Source organism: Manis pentadactyla, chromosome 6, assembly GCF_030020395.1.
Source record: "Manis pentadactyla isolate mManPen7 chromosome 6, mManPen7.hap1, whole genome shotgun sequence".
In the NCBI taxonomy this organism is placed as follows: domain Eukaryota; kingdom Metazoa; phylum Chordata; class Mammalia; order Pholidota; family Manidae; genus Manis; species Manis pentadactyla.
In genome coordinates this window covers 132,786,727-132,803,629 of record NC_080024.1, presented here as the reverse complement: position 1 = coordinate 132,803,629, position 16,903 = coordinate 132,786,727, and the positions used below count along the sequence as shown (strand labels likewise).

Below are 16,903 nucleotides of genomic sequence, written 5' to 3'. Positions count from 1 at the left end.
TCTCTCTCCTTTCGATCAGACAGGGCTAGGTATTAGGGGAAGGGGCTGTGATTTAGGGGACCCGCGTCCGCCGCAAAGAAAAAATGGGGCTGGGAGGGGGGACCCAAATTCGCCAAACCCTAACTTCGCTACAAAAGCTCCCACGAGGGCGGCCACCCTCACACTCGGGGGTCCCCCCAAAAGGGAGAGGGAAGCCACCGCTCGCCCTGCGCCCTCGCGGATGTGCCCTGAGCCCCCAGCCGCCCGCGGCGCCCGCCCCCGCCCCCGCCCCGGTGCCTGCGGCGATCCACGCTCCGAAGCGGACCCCGAAAGGAAAAAGCGATACCTCTGTTTCGCACAGAGCCAAACACTGGAAGCACGAGATAGCCGACGTGGACCAGGACCATCCTGGCTCCTCGCGCGGCGGCGGCGGCGGCGGCGGCTGCGCGCGGGCCCTTTGTGGCGCGGCTCCGGGGCGCGGGCGCGGGCGGCGGCGGGGCTGCGGGAGCCGCCGGGGCGGGAGGCGGAGCGCGGGGCGCGGGCGGCGGTGGGGCGGCGGCTGGCGGGGAGACAGATGGCCCATGGAAAGGCTCCCTTTCCGGCCCCTCTCGACATTCAAAGGCGCTGGGGCCGCAGCTGCCGCCACACAAAGGCGCGCGCAGCCAATGGGAGCGGAGCGCAGCGCGGCGCGGCCTCGCCGGAACCGCGGGGGACAGCGGGGACCGCGGGCGCGCGGGTGGCGGGGGAAGGGAGGGGTGACGGCTGAGAGCGAGCGGGCGGCCAATCGCGGTGGCCCGCGGCCGGGCGCAGGGAGGCGGGGTGGGGGTGGCGGTCAGCCCCGCGAGGCGCATTGAGCTCAGCGCGGGTCCCTGGCCGCCCGCAGGCCAGAGAGGGTGCGCATGAAGCGCCTTGCACAGACGCGGGCGGCGTGCACACGGGCCGCGCACACACCCAGAGGGACGTGAGCCCAGACATGTGGAGGTGCGTTCGTGCGTGCGGAGAGACAGGCACGAGCGCACCAAGTGCACACGACCCCGAGGTCCTTGCACACCGCGCACGGGTCACTTGGGGACGTGCGCATGGAGGCTGGCGCACGTGCAGAGCCTGACTGCGGGCACTAGTGAAGCTGGAAAGCGAGCGAGCAGCCTCACACAGGGCTCAACCATAGGCACACAGACATGCACACACCAAAAGCCTTGTTAACACAGGACACGTGCCAAGATCACATTCCCAAAGCCACCTAGAGGGGACCCACAATGCAGAGATATGTAGGCTCCCAGACTCCCTGCCTGTCACAATGCTTTGTTGGTTTTTCAGGGCACAAAGCTCACAATAATGATTTGCTAAATTGAAAGCCACTCGTACAGAGGCATGTGCACACATCCTATACATAGACATGCTCCACTTGGCCACTATTCACCCCACTCTGACACAGGCATAATCAGCCATGTGCACAGACACGCCCACTTCCACAGTGGGCAGGCACAGGAATGACATCAGGGCTAGGAGCCTCTCAGATTCACATGTGGGGACGTGGCCATGGTGTCACATGTGGCCTGTGACTGGCACATGGGGCCGAGCAAGACAGAAGCAAAGAGCCTTCACTGCACAGCCCTGCTATCGGATGGACTGCTAAGACCACCTTCATGCACTCAGCCCACCTGCTGTGAAAACTCCCAACATGATCCTCACACAGGGCTCACAGTCCACACCCAGGCCAGGGTGTGCTTGGGGAGCCTATCCTCAGGAGGAAATATAGAGGATGTTTCCCACGTTGGGAATTGTCTTCCAAATCCAATGGCTCCTTTATTTAATTAGTCTGGTAAAAACTAAGAGGTATATTCTCAGTATGTGGAGCTGGAAGGAATCTAATCCAACCCAACCTGGCCCTATTTAGTAATAAGTAAAAGGAGGACACTCATCAAAGGCCCGTGTGCCGGTGTCAGGGCATAGGGTAGGTGATGTCGATCCTCCTGACACATGACCCTTGCAGCCCAGAGGGGCTTCAGAAGTGTAAATGCTATCACCATAAAGCCTGCCAGGTGCAGAGATGGAGATCAGTATGGGGGGCTGGAGATGGGGGCACCTAGGACAGGCACTTAGCTCAGTGGGTGGGAGGGAGGGAGCGTAGTTGGCATTGAGTCAAGAAAAGTGACATCTAAACTGAGACTTGAAGAATGGGGGAAGTAAGGTGAAACAAAGGAGGAGACAGCAAAGCGAAAATCATGGCCTGGCTTTGCCAAAGCAATTTCCATATTCTCAGTGGCAGCAACAGGGAAGGACCCCAGTGCACACCTTTCTCTCTCCCACAAGCACACATAACCCTCAGATCTCCTCTTCCACCTAAATATCCCACTGCCTTGAGAATGAAGGCAGACGTGGGGAAAGCCTCTCACCAATTCCAAGCCCCACTCTTGATGATCATTTCAACCCACTCCCACCACCACCTCTTCCCTTTTTCATTATCTGTCAAATCAACAAAATGCCACCACTAATAAAAATCTTAAAAAATGAGAAGATGTTAACAAAAACCTAACTACTAGAATTTTTCCTGCTTTATTTTAGGCTTTGCCAATATGCAAATACATGCAATATATATATATATAAGATTTGTGATCATAATCTACATATTTTGAATCCTGCTTTTTAAACTTAACATTTTATCAGAAACATTTTCCCATCCTTCTACATAATTATCTTCATAATTTTCACTCTAAGTGTTTTCATAATATTCCACCCAGTGAATGTACTGTGAAATTACTTAATCATACGCTATCCTTGGGCTTAGATTTGCTCCCAGTTTTTCATCATTGCAGACCATACAATAAACTTCTTCATACCTATAACTTTGTTGCTTTTGTTAAACTATATATAAGCTTAGAATAAACTTCTAGGATTGGCATTCTTAAATGGATAAATATGGAAAACTCGATGGCTCTTGCCACATATTGCTTTATAAAAAGGTTAAACTCATTGTCAGTGCTACCAGCAATACATGGCGGGCCAGTTCCCTTTTAGTGGGCATTCTTTTCTTCATCTTGCTTTATCCCAGAGCAGTTCATAAAGGCTTATGACTACCCAACCTTACCCTGACAGTAGAGTGGTGAGGGTACAAACTCTAAAATCAGATTGCCTGGCTTCACATTCTGGCTCTGAACACTTACTAGCTTGGACAAATTATTTACCTTCTCTAGGCCTTGGTTTCAATATTGGCAAAATGGGCATAATTATAGGAACCTTCATCGAAGGATTAATGTGAGGACCAAGTGAGTTAATCCTTGTAGAGTACCTAGAACAGTGCTGGCAATTCAACAATTAGTTCTTTCCCCTTTACCTGCCCATCTCTCCTGGTCCACTACCTCTTGCCCTCCTGTATGACTGCATAGTTCCTGCATGTAGTGTAAATTTATACCACAACATGGAACAGCCATCAGACAAAAGCAATCATCAAGGAACAGACCAGTGCTATAAATCAAGAGAAATCATGAGTCCACCTACTAACTGCACCCTTCATATTCACACATCGCAGAAAACCTAACAGACAAGATACCCACATTCACTGACATTTACACACACACAAGCTCCTGCTAAAGAGGAATTATTTTGGATTAGGAGGAGGAGTTTCATTTTTAATGAAGCCTTGGGCAAACATGTCAAATTCCTTAGCTTCTGTGCCACCATCTGTCTAATGTGATGATAATAAGCCCTGTAAACCTACCTTAAGGTTTATTGTGAGGATCAAATGAGAAGATGGCTATGGAGTCTGTAAATAACACAGAGAATTCTAGAAGCATACAAACAGTGGTGTCTCCAAGAATGAAACTTAATTATTGTCTGGCCCATCTCCTTGTTTCATGGGTAAGAAAACTGAGGCTCAGAAATGGGGTTATGAGCAAGGTCACAACCATTCCTGGCTGAGTTAGAACCAGAATTCGTATTTCCTAGCACACAGCCTAGTATTGCTCTTATTTCCCATTTTTTCACCAAGCTTGGATGACTGCTTTCCACTCCTCCTCCCGTTAGTTAAAGTCCACAGAATAGAAATAGCAGATTCCAGAGAATAGAAAGATTTGTAGAGATATTCATTCCTTGGGGTTTTTTCTTTGTATGTTCCTCCCGTCCCCTGCCAAAATCAATACCAGGAGAATGTTTGCAGGCTTACCATGTAGGACTCAGGAAGAAATATAAAAAATGAAAGGTGACAAGTCTATAATCCCTGATCCCAAATAGAGAAACATGACCCTCTAAGGTAGAAATAGCACTGTCACCTTGAACCTTGACCCACACTTTGGTTTCTCCCTCTCTTCTGCCTCCACTCTGGCCAACCGTGGAAAAGATTCTATATAACATCATTTCTGGAACCCACTTCAAGCACTACTCTTTTGGAGTTCAACATCAAATCTGAGTTATGACCACCACTGCCCTTTAATCAACAAATGGAAACAAATCTATAACATTAGCCATGCAGACATCACAAATTTTCCAAGACTAATGACAAAATTCCTGCTCTTCTCTGTGTTTGGCATCAGGTAGACACAGCTTACAACATCTGTACAAAACAGCTGTGCTTCAGTCAACTCACCCCCATGTTTGCTGTCTCAACAGCCCCTGGGCTAAAACCTAGCAGGATGTCCCTGGGCCCTGACGGTCACTAGGGAGTCAGGGCATAGCCACAAGAAAATCAAGAGGGTCCAAGAGAGGTGGCTCATCACCAGGGTGATTGTGACTCAGGTGGGAGTCAAGGTGGGCTTGAGTCCCCCTGAGCTCCTTCAGGATAGAGCAGAGAGGGAGATGCTCTAAGGGTGGGCCCATTTTCAATGGTCTGAGAAATGGGGAGGCATTGAGGTGAGGAGGCAAACATGGACAAGAGCCCAGAAGTAAATGTAGAAGAAAGGGAAGGAGGTGGAGAGAGCGGAAGCTGGAGAGGAAGAGAAGGGGAGGCGGAGGGAGGGAGGAGGAGAAGGAAGAGAGTGTGAGGGAGGGAAAAGGAAAGCTAGGAAGAGGGTGGGGGGGGAGGGAGAGAAGCAGCCACAGCTTGGGGGTGAGTGAGGTGAAGGGAGAAAGCCCATGCTCTGTGCCGGACAGGGGATGGGTAGGAGCAATGGTGCAGAGCTGTGCACACACGTGCTCCGTGCACACACACTAAGCAGAGCTCTGTGTGCCTGGGAACTTGCCTCAACTTCAAACAGGTATGGTCTAATAGGAAATGAAGCGGACACCCGGGGCCTACGACCATTGTAATAAGGAAATTGAGCATCTGATTGCCCAGGTCAGAGGCTGATGATATCAGACCCCCTGGCAGTGAGGTGGGTCTTGTGACCACATCTGGGGGAAGGGAGGGAAGCCGGAATGGTGTGGGTGGTTTTCTTAGAAAATAGAACTGGTTTGGAGGATGCTAGGAAATCATTTAAACAAATAGTTAATAGAAAGAATCACACATGTATTCTGCCTTTTCTCTAAATACTCTATTTCAGAGTAATAAAATATTTGATAAGGGCAATTTCTCTTTATAGAAGTATTGACTAATAAGTGAAGAAGAAATGATATAATGCATGTCTTCTAGGCAATGACCATCCACAGCTGTTAATATCACCAAAAGAAAGATGACGGGACATGATGTGTCGCCTGATAGAAGCACAGACTACCACCTTTGAAGTAGTCATCCCAGAAAATGGAACCTGAACCTTATCAAACTTCTAGATCTAATATCCAACTGATAGGAAGCACAGGAAACAGAGAAACATATTTAAAGATACCATTGGATGCAATTAGCAAAATCTAGACCATGGAAATTCTATAGGACAAACCAACCATTTTCTTCAAAAGTCAATAATAAGGGGAATAAAGGAGATAAAAGGGAACGTATAGGGACATAAGGAATATACCAACCAAATGCAACATTTAGACTTTTAAGCTATAAAAATAACTGAAGAAATGCAAACACTGACTGGACACTAATGATATTAAGGAGTTGGTTTTCTGTTTAGATGGGATAATCATAGTTATGTTTATATAAAGCATACTTCTATTTACAGATTCTTTACAGATTATATTAAACAATGTCTGGAAGGTTCTTACCTGTCTCAGGGGAGAGGAGTATAGGTGAAATTAGATTGGCACTGAGTTGATAATTGTTGAAATTGAATGATGGCTACATGAGGATTCATTATATTATTCTCTCTCTACCTTTGTTTCTATGATGGTTAATTCTGTGTGTCAAGATGACTGGGCTAAGGGATGCCCAGAGAGCTGGTGAAATGTTATTTCTGGGTGTGCCTGTGAGGATGTCTTCAGGAGAGATGAGCATTTGAATTGACAGACTGAGTAAAGGAGATGCCCTCACCAACGTGGGTGTGCATCATCCCATTTATTAAGGGCCTGAATAGAACAAAAGGCGGAAGGAGGACAAATTTGCTCTCTCTGCGTGAGTTGGGACATCGATTGTCTCCTGCCCTGGGACACCATGCTCCTGGTTCTTGAGCCTTTAGACTAAGACAAAGACTTTTACCACTGACTTCCCCCGTTCTCAGGACTTTGGGGTTGGACTGGAACTCTATCACCAGGTTTCCTAGTTCTCCAGTTTATGGATGGCAGATCATGGGACTTCTCAGGCTCCATAACCCTGTGAGCCAATATCAATTATAATAAATCTTCTTCTGTATATAGATATATATCCCATGGGTTCCGTTTCTTTAGAGAACCTTAACACAGTTTATAATTGAAATTTTTCAAAAAATAAAGCACAGAAAGACAGCTGGCACACATCCTGGCACTCTGCAGGCAAACAAAAAGGTGTTTCCTCTGGTTGGGAAGACAGTGCTTCTTCCTCACCCTCACAGCCCCAGGCCAGGAGCTCGGGCTGAATTTTAGTTCCCACTCACCCCTTCGGATAGTCTCTGCTGTGCTGCATGAAGTACTCAGCAACACAGACCACGCCAGCTCACTACCCATGGTTGCTACGAACAGTTTCCCCACTTCACAACTTTCACGTAAGAAAGAAATAAACTCCCATCTTAAATCATTGTTTCTTTGGTCTCTGTGTTCACAGCCAAACCTAACCCTAACTCAAGGTAAGAGTGATTCATACCCTAAAAGAGGCACTGAAAATACTCCAGGGGTTCAGACCCTAAGAGAGCATAGCTAGACGGGTGGGGTAGTTAGCTATTGCTACAGAGACATTACATAACAGTTACAATCACAGTGGCATTCAACAATAAGCACTCATTCTCAGATCTGCAGGCTGGCTGGGGATCAGCTGCCCTGGCCAGCTCTGCCTCTGCTCTGAAGCAGGGGTGGTGGCTCTGCTTCTTACGGTGGTTGCTGGGTGGCTCTGCTCCACATGTCTCTCATCCTCCTCCAGCGAGCCAGCTCATGTTCTTGTCTGGCAGTGGTGAGTGGAAACATGCAAAGCCTCTTAAGGTATGCCAGTGGTGATAGCAGCTTCCACAATAGCCCAGAGAAGCCCAGGCACAGAGTGAGTTAAGGAACAGCAAGTGCTTTTATCTGATGGGAATGGGCAGTGTGTGTGTGTGTAGTGCCTGGTGAAGAAATAATTAGGAGTTTTTTTGCTAGGGAGAGGGGAGCCCTGGAGGTTTCCGAGGTGAAGGATGAAGTAATCAGGAAGAGTAATCTATGCACAAAATGAATGGGGGTGGAGGGCGGGATTGGATTATAGGCTCTGGGAAACCAGGGAGTAAATAATGGGGTGAGGTTGAAAGTCAGACTTAGGAATGGCACACTGATCCTGAGAGGAGGCTATAAAGGAGAAACAGAGGACACACCTGTCCTCTGTTTAATCAGGGAAAAGAAGGTCCTATAGGCACTATTCCCTTTATGAGTATGTACAATTCAAAGATGATTCCCAAGCCCCCTTGCTCCTAAATCCAAAGTGATTGTCTATACTCACCTCTGAGAAGTTTCATTTTACTCTCATTCCCTTTGTATTTATCTGATTCCATCTAAGTCTTCCTGTCTTTTCCACATTTTCTCTGATTTCACTCTTATTAGACATGAGGCAGTTATATATGTTCACAAATCAACTCAAATGTAAAATTCATTGTAGCAAGCATGCCTCGGATTGAGGGAGACTACATTGGTGCTGCAAAGTGCTAGCAGCCCACATTCCCTGTTCTCCCCTTCTTCCTTAACTTTTAATTGAATGGATGGCCACCTACAATAAAGATTACATTTCCTAGGTTCCTTTGCAGGCAGGTGTGGTTGTGTGACTAAGTTCTGACCAATGGGATGAAAGCTGAAGCTCACATATTACTCCCAGGAAATATATTTTTAAGGCAAGGAAGTGTGCCTTAGGCAAGGAGGTATACCTTTCTCCTCCTCTTCATCACTTATACTAACTAGGAGGTGGATGTAAGGTGTGGAGCTGGAGCAGCCATATAGGACCATTAAGTGGAAAGTACATAGTGAATTTCATGCAGATGATTGAAAAGCAAGTTTGAGAGAGTCTGGACACAGGATGATATCATGAAGTAGCTCTATAAGCTCCAGACAGCCTCTCCATGATGCCTCCAAAATAGAAAACAATTAAATTTCTATCTAATCAAAGCCATTGTTATTTTGCAGCTTTCTCTTACTTTCTCCTACATGCTGCCAGGGGTAAAATCACTGCATGACCATTAATTCCTACCTACAAGGGTCCTAGCCAAAGATGACAAGTTTTGGTTGTGACACAAGGTTTTGTTTAGGTTTATGGAAACATGTAAGTTGTAAGTTCCTAAGTAGAGGCACTACTTTCATGCAAGCAAAAGACAGCAAGGAAGAGAAAAGCAGGGAAGAAAGTGCCCAAATGTGGTCAACGCAAGTTAAGAGCAGATCAAACCAGTCGGGAGTGACAGGATGAGGGACTTAGCCTGTCCCTGCAGTGGGGTCATTATGCCCCAAACGGTGGGGGCATTATGACTTTGTCTTATTCCTCACTCCCACTATTCTTCCTCCTTGGTTGGTGGGATGATGAGAGGTGGAAATCCATGTAGGGGGCAGAGGGCAGTCCCTAGATTCACCATCCTTTGGGGCTGGTTCTCACACTGCCGTGCATAAAAATTACATGGAGAACTTGCTTAAAACATGATTTCCCAGGTGCCAGCAGCTGAGATCCTGACTCAGGAGGCCCCAGGGAAGAGCCCAGGAACCTGCATTTTAGCAAGCCCCACCTCCTCCCAGAAAAAGCTCTTGCAGCAGGTGAGGGTCCATCTCAGAAATAGGCTATCAGCCCCCAGGGCAGCCTGCGCTTGGCCTGTTTTGCTCTCCACTGTCTGCCCAGTGCCCAGCCCGCTGCCAGCACCACTGGCTGTTCAGTCCCTCTCAGTTGGCAATGGGGAGCCACGCAAGATCTTGAGCAAGAGAGTGACTTTAAAAACACTGCACGGAGAAGACAAGTAATGACTCTATAGCATTTTACCATGCTGACAGACGATGACAGCGATAGGGGGGTGAGGACATGATAATCTGGGTGAATGTTGAAATCACAATGTTGCTCCTGTGAAACCTTTATATGATTGTATATCAATGATACTTTAAAAATAAATAGATAGATAGATAGATAGATAAATAAATAAATAAGCAATTAAAACAAAACAAAATGTCCCCACTGCTGCAGGCTCTGCTGCTGAGACTGCTGAGGGAGAACAGAAACTTCTAATTCGACAGGAACTGAGGATGTTCTTAAACATTCAGTTCTCAGGCCAGCATTCTGATCCTCAACCTGCTTTCTGACCTTGCAGCCAGGGGCTGACTGGCCCACCATGAACTCTGAGTTGGCATTCGGTGATTCATCCTTTTGGAGATGAGGCCCAGGAGACTTTGAGGGAAAAACGAGGTGTGGCAGGGAGGTAGTTTGGGGCCTGAGGCCTCACGTTGGCAAAGCCTCCCACTCTGTGCTCCTCACACCTTCACACACGGTGCTCCTTGTCCCTCCCCTCAAAGGGCACAGGACTGTGCTTGTTCTCATTTCCCTGGGTGAGGAAGTGAAGGCTCCGAGAGGTTAGGTCACTTTATCCACGGCAAGGGCACAGATAGTCACACCCAGGAGTGACACCCAGCTCTAATTGCTCCACCGCAGTAAACTGCTCCTCATTGGCATTGTGTCACTCTCTGTCCCAACCCTCAGAAGCCAGGCTGTCCACACACCTTGATGGCTGTGTTGGCCTCACTTCACAATGGAATTTGGGGGGACCCAGTTCCCACCCATCCAGATCTTCAACATTTCTGCCCAAATCAGGCAGAGTGCCTTAAAAGGCCACCACTCCTTTGGTTAAACCATTGAACCATTTTGTTCACTGGTTAAAGAGTGACCTTGGGAAAAAGCAGTAAATGTTCAAGGACATTTATGCAAGAGGCCCCCTCTGACCCATGAGCCTCCTAGAAGCTGAGGCTTCCCATGGTTCACAAAATGCATGCCTAGCCCTCCTCAGCACATTTGCCCTGTCAGCTGAACTGACCTCCAGGGCCTTTTCTCTTCCTTTTCCATCTTCTGGGTCTCCTGTCCCCACCTCTCTGGGTAGTCTCGGTGCCCGTGGGTCAGATTCCAAAGATAGAGTTTCAGGTTTGGGCCAGGCAGAGGGGTGGATTTCAAAGGCCAGACTCTACTCCCTAGCACCCTGAGGGAGGAGGTCAGAGACCAGCCAGACCTCCTGGGGATGTGTGCCCACCCCCACAAGGCAGATGTGGTCCAGGTGTCCCCTCACAATGTGGTTCAGGTTGCATCATTAAGGCTGAATTTGATGTTGATTACCAATAATAACTGCTCCAAAGCAAAGCCAGCTGGGGAGTGTTCAAACTGAATGAAGAAGGAAATGAGCTGCCATCCACAGGGAGAATGGCTTCGTGGGGGGCCCTGGATCACGGACTCTCAGAACTGGAAGGGAAGGGAAGAGTTACAAAATCCAGGACTCAGGAAGGGAGTGTTCATCACAGCGTCACCCAGGAATGGTCATGCAGCCTGTGCAAGAATACTTCCAGTGACAAGGGGCCCCTGCATCTGTCCTTCCGGGTCCCCTTTACCTTTCTTCATGTCAAGGGAGCCACCCAGATGCTCTCCAGAGTCCCCCTCCTGCTCCAACACTCTCTGACCCTGGGATTCTTAAACCCTTTGGGGCACGTCATCCAGAGAAGTTGCCCTTAAGTGATGTTACAGCAGTAATGGCCAGGGGGTGGGGGGTGCTTTGCGTTGAATCATTGTTTAGCCAGAGACCTAGTTGTATTTGATTTTTTATTTCAAAGCTCCTCACTCTTTCACATCCCCCACTTCCCACCAAGGTCTAACTTCCTTTCCAGGTTCACATCTCATCTCATTACCTGCCTGCCCCTGAAGGCATTTGAATTTGCCATTCCTGGTTCATCCCTGTGCCAGGAAGCCCTCCCAGATCAACACCTCTGACTCTTACTCACCCTGGGCTTGCCCTCCCCTCACCCCCCAGGGTGAGGATAAACCAGCCTGGTTATTATTTTACAGGTGTTCTTAAATCCTTTCATCTGCCCTGCTCCGTCCAGGCCCAGACTGTGTCAGTGTCATTTTTGTTTCCCACATAGCCTAATGGAAGGTGCAAATATTTCAAACTGGGCAAAATACTCACCTCACTATTTTTGTTTTGTTTTGTTTTGTTTTACTGTATTAAAATACACATAACACAAAATTTACCATTTTGACCATCTTTAATGTACCTTCATATTAAGTACATTCACATTTTCATTGAGTACATTCACAGTATCATGCATCTATTGCCACTATTTCCAGATTATTTTCATCCTCGTAAACAGAAACTGTGCCCATTAAGCAATAACTCCTCATTCTCCCCCATCCCCAGCCCCTGGCCACCTCTGTCTGCTTTCTTTCTCTGTGCATTGGCTTATTGTAGAGACCTCATGTAAGTGGAATCATACGGTATTTGTCCTTTTGTAACTGGCTTATTTCACTTAACATAATGTCATTAAGATTCATCCCTGTTGCAGCGTGTGTCAGAACCTCATCCTTTTTTAGGGCAGAATATTATCCATTGCACGGATCAACCACATTTTATTTATCCACCATCTGTGGATGGACATTTGGGTTGTTTCCGCCTTTTGGCTATTGTGAATAATGCTGCAATAAACATTGGTGCACAAGTAATTGAGTCCCTGTTTTCAGCTCTTTGGGGTATGTATCTAGGAGAGGAATTGCTGGGTTGTTTGGTAATTATATATACTTAACTTTTTGAGGAACCAACAAACTGTTTTCCTGAACCTTGCTTGTACATCCACAAAATACCCCTCCATGGTGAAGCTTCCATCTGAAGTTCTCTCCCCATCTCCTAAGTCAAAATCACCCAGGCCCTGCTCTGAGCTCCAAGGCACCTGTGTGCATGACAAAGGCAGTCCTTGTCACACTGGCCCCTAGTCATCTGTTTGCTGGTGTCTCAGCTGTAAATGGCCTTCAGGAGGACAGGAACAGGGTCTCTCTAGTCTCATGTCCACAAAGCCTAGCGTGCTCTTGGCTCAGGAGCAGCCAGTGATGATGTAAATCCATGTTTGTTTGGCGGATGGGGTGATCAGTTGCTCACACACTCACTGACTAGCTGCCTAGTTGACTGACTGATTGAACAAACCCAGCACTCTCCCTGTTCTCTCTGTCAAATCTTATCCTTCTATCATTGGCTGGAAAAGGGGTACTCATTCTGTGTCTGCCTATATAGTGACTTAGTGTGGGCTCAAGGATCTGATGATTACTAGCTGTTTTTCCTCGGAAAAGTTGCTGAAGCTCTCTGAGCCTGTTTCTTCATCTGTAAAATAGGGTAATACCACTACCTACCACAGGTGGCTGGAGGGCAGACTGAATGGGAAATGCTTGGCAGTGCCGGCCATAGCAATGCTCTGTGCATGTCCTGATTTGCACAGTAGTGGAGTAGGAGGAATCCTGCTTGGTCTTTCTTAGGTTGACCCCTTCTACATCTTCCTCATTTGGTTTTGGATTTCAAATCTAGTATCTAAATCAGGGCCTGGCAGAGAGTAGGCCCTTAATAAATATTGAAAGAGTAAATTGCTAGTGTATCTTCAACTCCACTAAAACATAGCTTTCATTTTGAACTGAATGTTTAGGTTCCCCCCAAAGTTTGTAAGTTGAAACGCTATCCCCATGTCATGGTATTAGGAGGAGGACCTTTGCAAGGTGATTAGAGTTAGATGAGGTCATGAGGGTGGGGCCCTCATGAATAAGATTAGTACCCCTAGAAGAAGTACAACACAGCTTGCTTCCTCTCTGCCCTCTGCCATGTGAGGATACAACGAAAAGTTGGCAGTCTGCAACCCTGAAGAAGGTATTTCTGACCATGTGGGCACCCTGATCTCAGACTTCCAGCCTCCAGAACTGTGAGAAATATAATTCTGGTTTTTATAAGCCACCCAGTCTATGGTACCCAGGCTTAGACAGCTTTCTTCCAGGTACCAGAAGAATCTGGGACCAGAAACGTGACCTGGGAGTGTTATAGTCAAGCTACTTTTAACTATAATGAATGAAAACCTTATTAATGAAGGCTTAAACTATTTCATTTACTATTGACTTGGCAAGTCCCATTGTGTTAGTAAACATGGTACTAGAATGGGTTCAGTGGCTCAGCAATGTAATCAACACCCCATACTCTTTCTACCTTTTGAATCCATTAACCACAGTGTATGGGCTTTAATCTCCTGTTCTGTTGCCTCATGGTTGCAAGATGGCTGCCTAGCTTAGGCATCATAACTTCTCATGATAGCATCCAACAAAGAAAAGAAATAAATGTAGGGCAGGGGGAGGGGAATCTTCTGTTCTGTGAAGCTCTCTCTTTTATTAGAAAGGAAAATACTTCCCAGAAGTTGCACCACACTTACCCCACCTCCAAACCCAGGTGTATAGTTCATTGGTCAGAGCTGGGGTAGCATACCCATCCCTGGACCAATCATGACACCAGGAAATGGGATCGCTGTGATTGGCTTTAACCGCTCATGACTCACGCTGGGGTTGACCCAACACTAGCCGCATGAATCAGTTCTCCGCTAGGCAGAAAGAGAGGCGGTGGCTGCTGGGTGGACACCAACAGTATCCCATCAATTACACTGTCCCTCAAGGAATGACGCAGGCTGTAGCACCCCAGGGCAAGACCTGCCAGTATATAGGAGGACATCATCACCAAGGAGGAGTTACAAGGACAGAGTCAGCCCCACTTCTGAAAAGAAAGGGCCTGAGCCCCAAATACGATCAGGCTTTGAAAGGCAAGTGTTTGAATGAAGGCCAGAAAGAGCAATGTCAGTGTCTTCCCAGTGTGTGGCCCACCCCCCGCCAGCCACAGCAGCCAGCCACATGGGTGTGAAGGCAACTACCTGTACTGCCTGCCCAGGCCAGTGGGTTGGTTGTCCATGGCCATGCCTAGCTGAACTCCATCCCCTCTCACCCAAGTAGTGCCTGCTGGACCGTGTCTTTCTCCCTCCAAGCTCCCTGTAAAGAGCTGCAGGTGTTTGGGCTCTGAGAAGCCTGGAGTGGTTGGGGCTCTGTCCCTAGGGAACCTCTCTCTACCTCCCAGCTGCAGCAATTTGAGGAGCAGCTTGTAGGGGCCTGGCCTAACTAAGAGATAGCATCAGCAGGACCGAGGCCCCTAAAAGGATCTGATCACTTGGTAGAATAATTGGAGCATAGTGAGAGACAGACGAAGATGTCAGATGGAGCACACATACCTAAGGCTGATTTTCAAAATTCCCTAAAACTAGTAAAAAGGTTTGTTTTTTTTTTCCAAATAAAAACATAAACCTAGAAGGACAAGGAAGACAGGAGAGGAGATCAGCAACAAACTTGGGGGGCTGGGAAGCAAATAGAATGGGCAGATCCAAGGGAGCTGAATCTTAAGCCAGTGGGAGAAAAACTCAGAAAGGATCTGATTGCCCTGCAGAATTCTCCACTGACTCAGAGCTGTCTGAGATGGTACCCTTGGAATTAGGAGTACAGGGTTGACAAAAATTAGATGCAGTCAGGGATGGGCATCTGCCCTCTTCTCCGTTGGGACTGGGAGTCTGGAGGTTTGCTCTCTGCAGAAGGGAAAGCAGAGAGTCTTAGAGCAGGACATCAGTGAGTGTCCCTTCTCCCACTCAGGTTCTCCTTCCCAACTCAGCCTCCACAACACTGGCACCAGACCTTTGCCCTCTACACAGATCAGAAGAGAACTCTCTGGACATTTGGCCATCCAAAAGGAAAAACCCAAATAAAAACATTGACCCCAGGGTTCCCTAACAAAGGGTCCACTAAGATCACCACACATCAAAGCTCAAAGTCAAAGTGCCCTACTCACTACTAAAGTTCCAATAAAATTTTGTCTCCTCCCACTCACTACGGTACCTAAGTATAAGCAGATGACCGAAGGTTACCAAACTTCCTAGGAAAACCTCTCACAAGGAATATAGAGACCACGCAGCCTGGAGGCAGCAAAGACTATGCAGAAAGAGAGAAATAAATGTTTAAAGACCATTAATATCCCCAGAGATTAAGAGAAGATGTTGCATACCAAGAACAGAATGTTATTTTTTTAAAAACCATGCACAGAACAAAAAAAAAAAAGAGAGATTTTGGAAATCAAAAACAGGAGAGCAGACATGAGACTCAGGAGAAGGGCTGGAGGCCCAGCTTGAGGAAATCTCCCAGAAAGCGGACCAGACACAGAGACAAGGAAATCTCAGGAGCTCCAGCATCAGCGTGACAGAACAGAGGTGGTGGGGAGAGAGCACCGAGAAAAGGGAGAGATGAAGTCATTCTCCAAATGATTCAAGAGTGTTTCCCCATCCAGAAGAACACGAGTTACAGAGCTGCTGTAAAAATAGGTCCTTCTGTGTTTTCACCTCTGACGTGCACCAGTGTCCAAGGGGAATGTCACAGCCTCTCCTAGTAAGTGGTGAGGAGCGGTCTTCCCTGGAGAAAGGAAAAATCACAGGGCTCCGGTCTGTAAGGAGAGACATGAAGACAAGGAATGGGAACCTTGACTCTCCCATTATTCCACAGAGGGTGGGGCTGCGACACAGTGTATCTGGTTCCAGGGGAGGGACCCCGTCCTCTGTGCAATTCTCCTTTTATAGGTGCCTATAGGAAAGCAGCCTTTTCAAGGGGGTAACAGTAGGCTACGGGGCACCAGGCAGACTGGATTTGGGGTATCTGATGTTTTCAGTTGTTGGGTAATGCCAGATACTCAGCATCTGATGACCTTGGAGTCTGTGGGAACTTTGAGGTGTGCCCCCAGTGGGGAAGGGTGGGAAAGAAGAAGCTGTTGGAAGCTAAGCTTAGGAGTAACTCTTCCCACCTAGTTATGTCTAGGCAACCCTGAGTAGGCTCCAGGGTCTTCTTAATAATTCTGCACCATGAAGACTGAATATCCCACTGAGCTTCCACATAGTGGCTAAAAACAATCCCATTCCAATGTGCACTGGAATATTCAGATCACTGGGGACCGAAGCAAATCCTATAAAGTTCCAAGGAGAAAAGCATAGGTTACCTATGAGTGGTCAGTGATCCTAATGGATTTGAACCTCTAAGCATCCACACTGACAAACAGGATGAAGCAAGGCCCTCAAAATTCTAAAGGAACATAATTTCCACCCCACAATTCTATATCCAACTAATTATTAATCAAGTAGGAGAGTGGTATTTTTCAGCCATGCAAAGTCTCCAAAAATCACCACTCCAAACCCTTCCTCAAGAAACTACAGGAACATGTTCACCACTAAAACCAAGAAAAAGGGATGCAGAAAACAGAAGATCCCATCAAGAGAAAAGCCAAAAGCATTTCCTGGAGGATGATGGAGGGAGACCCCAAAGAGCAGCTGGTCCATACTGGAGCAGTCAATATCATGCCCTCAGCTGCTATTCCACATTGTTTGCCTGACAATGTGCTTTATCAAAGCAAGGGAATAAACCTACAAAGAG

General features: G+C 47.5%; 1 protein-coding gene across 1 annotated transcript in view; it reads right to left on the bottom strand.

Moving 5' to 3' along the window:
* Positions 1-1,312, bottom strand: part of ARK2C (arkadia (RNF111) C-terminal like ring finger ubiquitin ligase 2C) — a 107,897-nt gene extending 106,585 nt beyond the window's left edge. The window contains exon 1 of the mRNA XM_036918679.2: positions 326-1,312. Within this exon, the coding sequence (XP_036774574.2) occupies positions 326-830 (505 nt within the window). The 5' untranslated portion in view covers positions 831-1,312. The remainder of the gene's footprint in view (positions 1-325) is intronic.
* Positions 1,313-16,903: the final 15,591 nt, after the last annotated feature.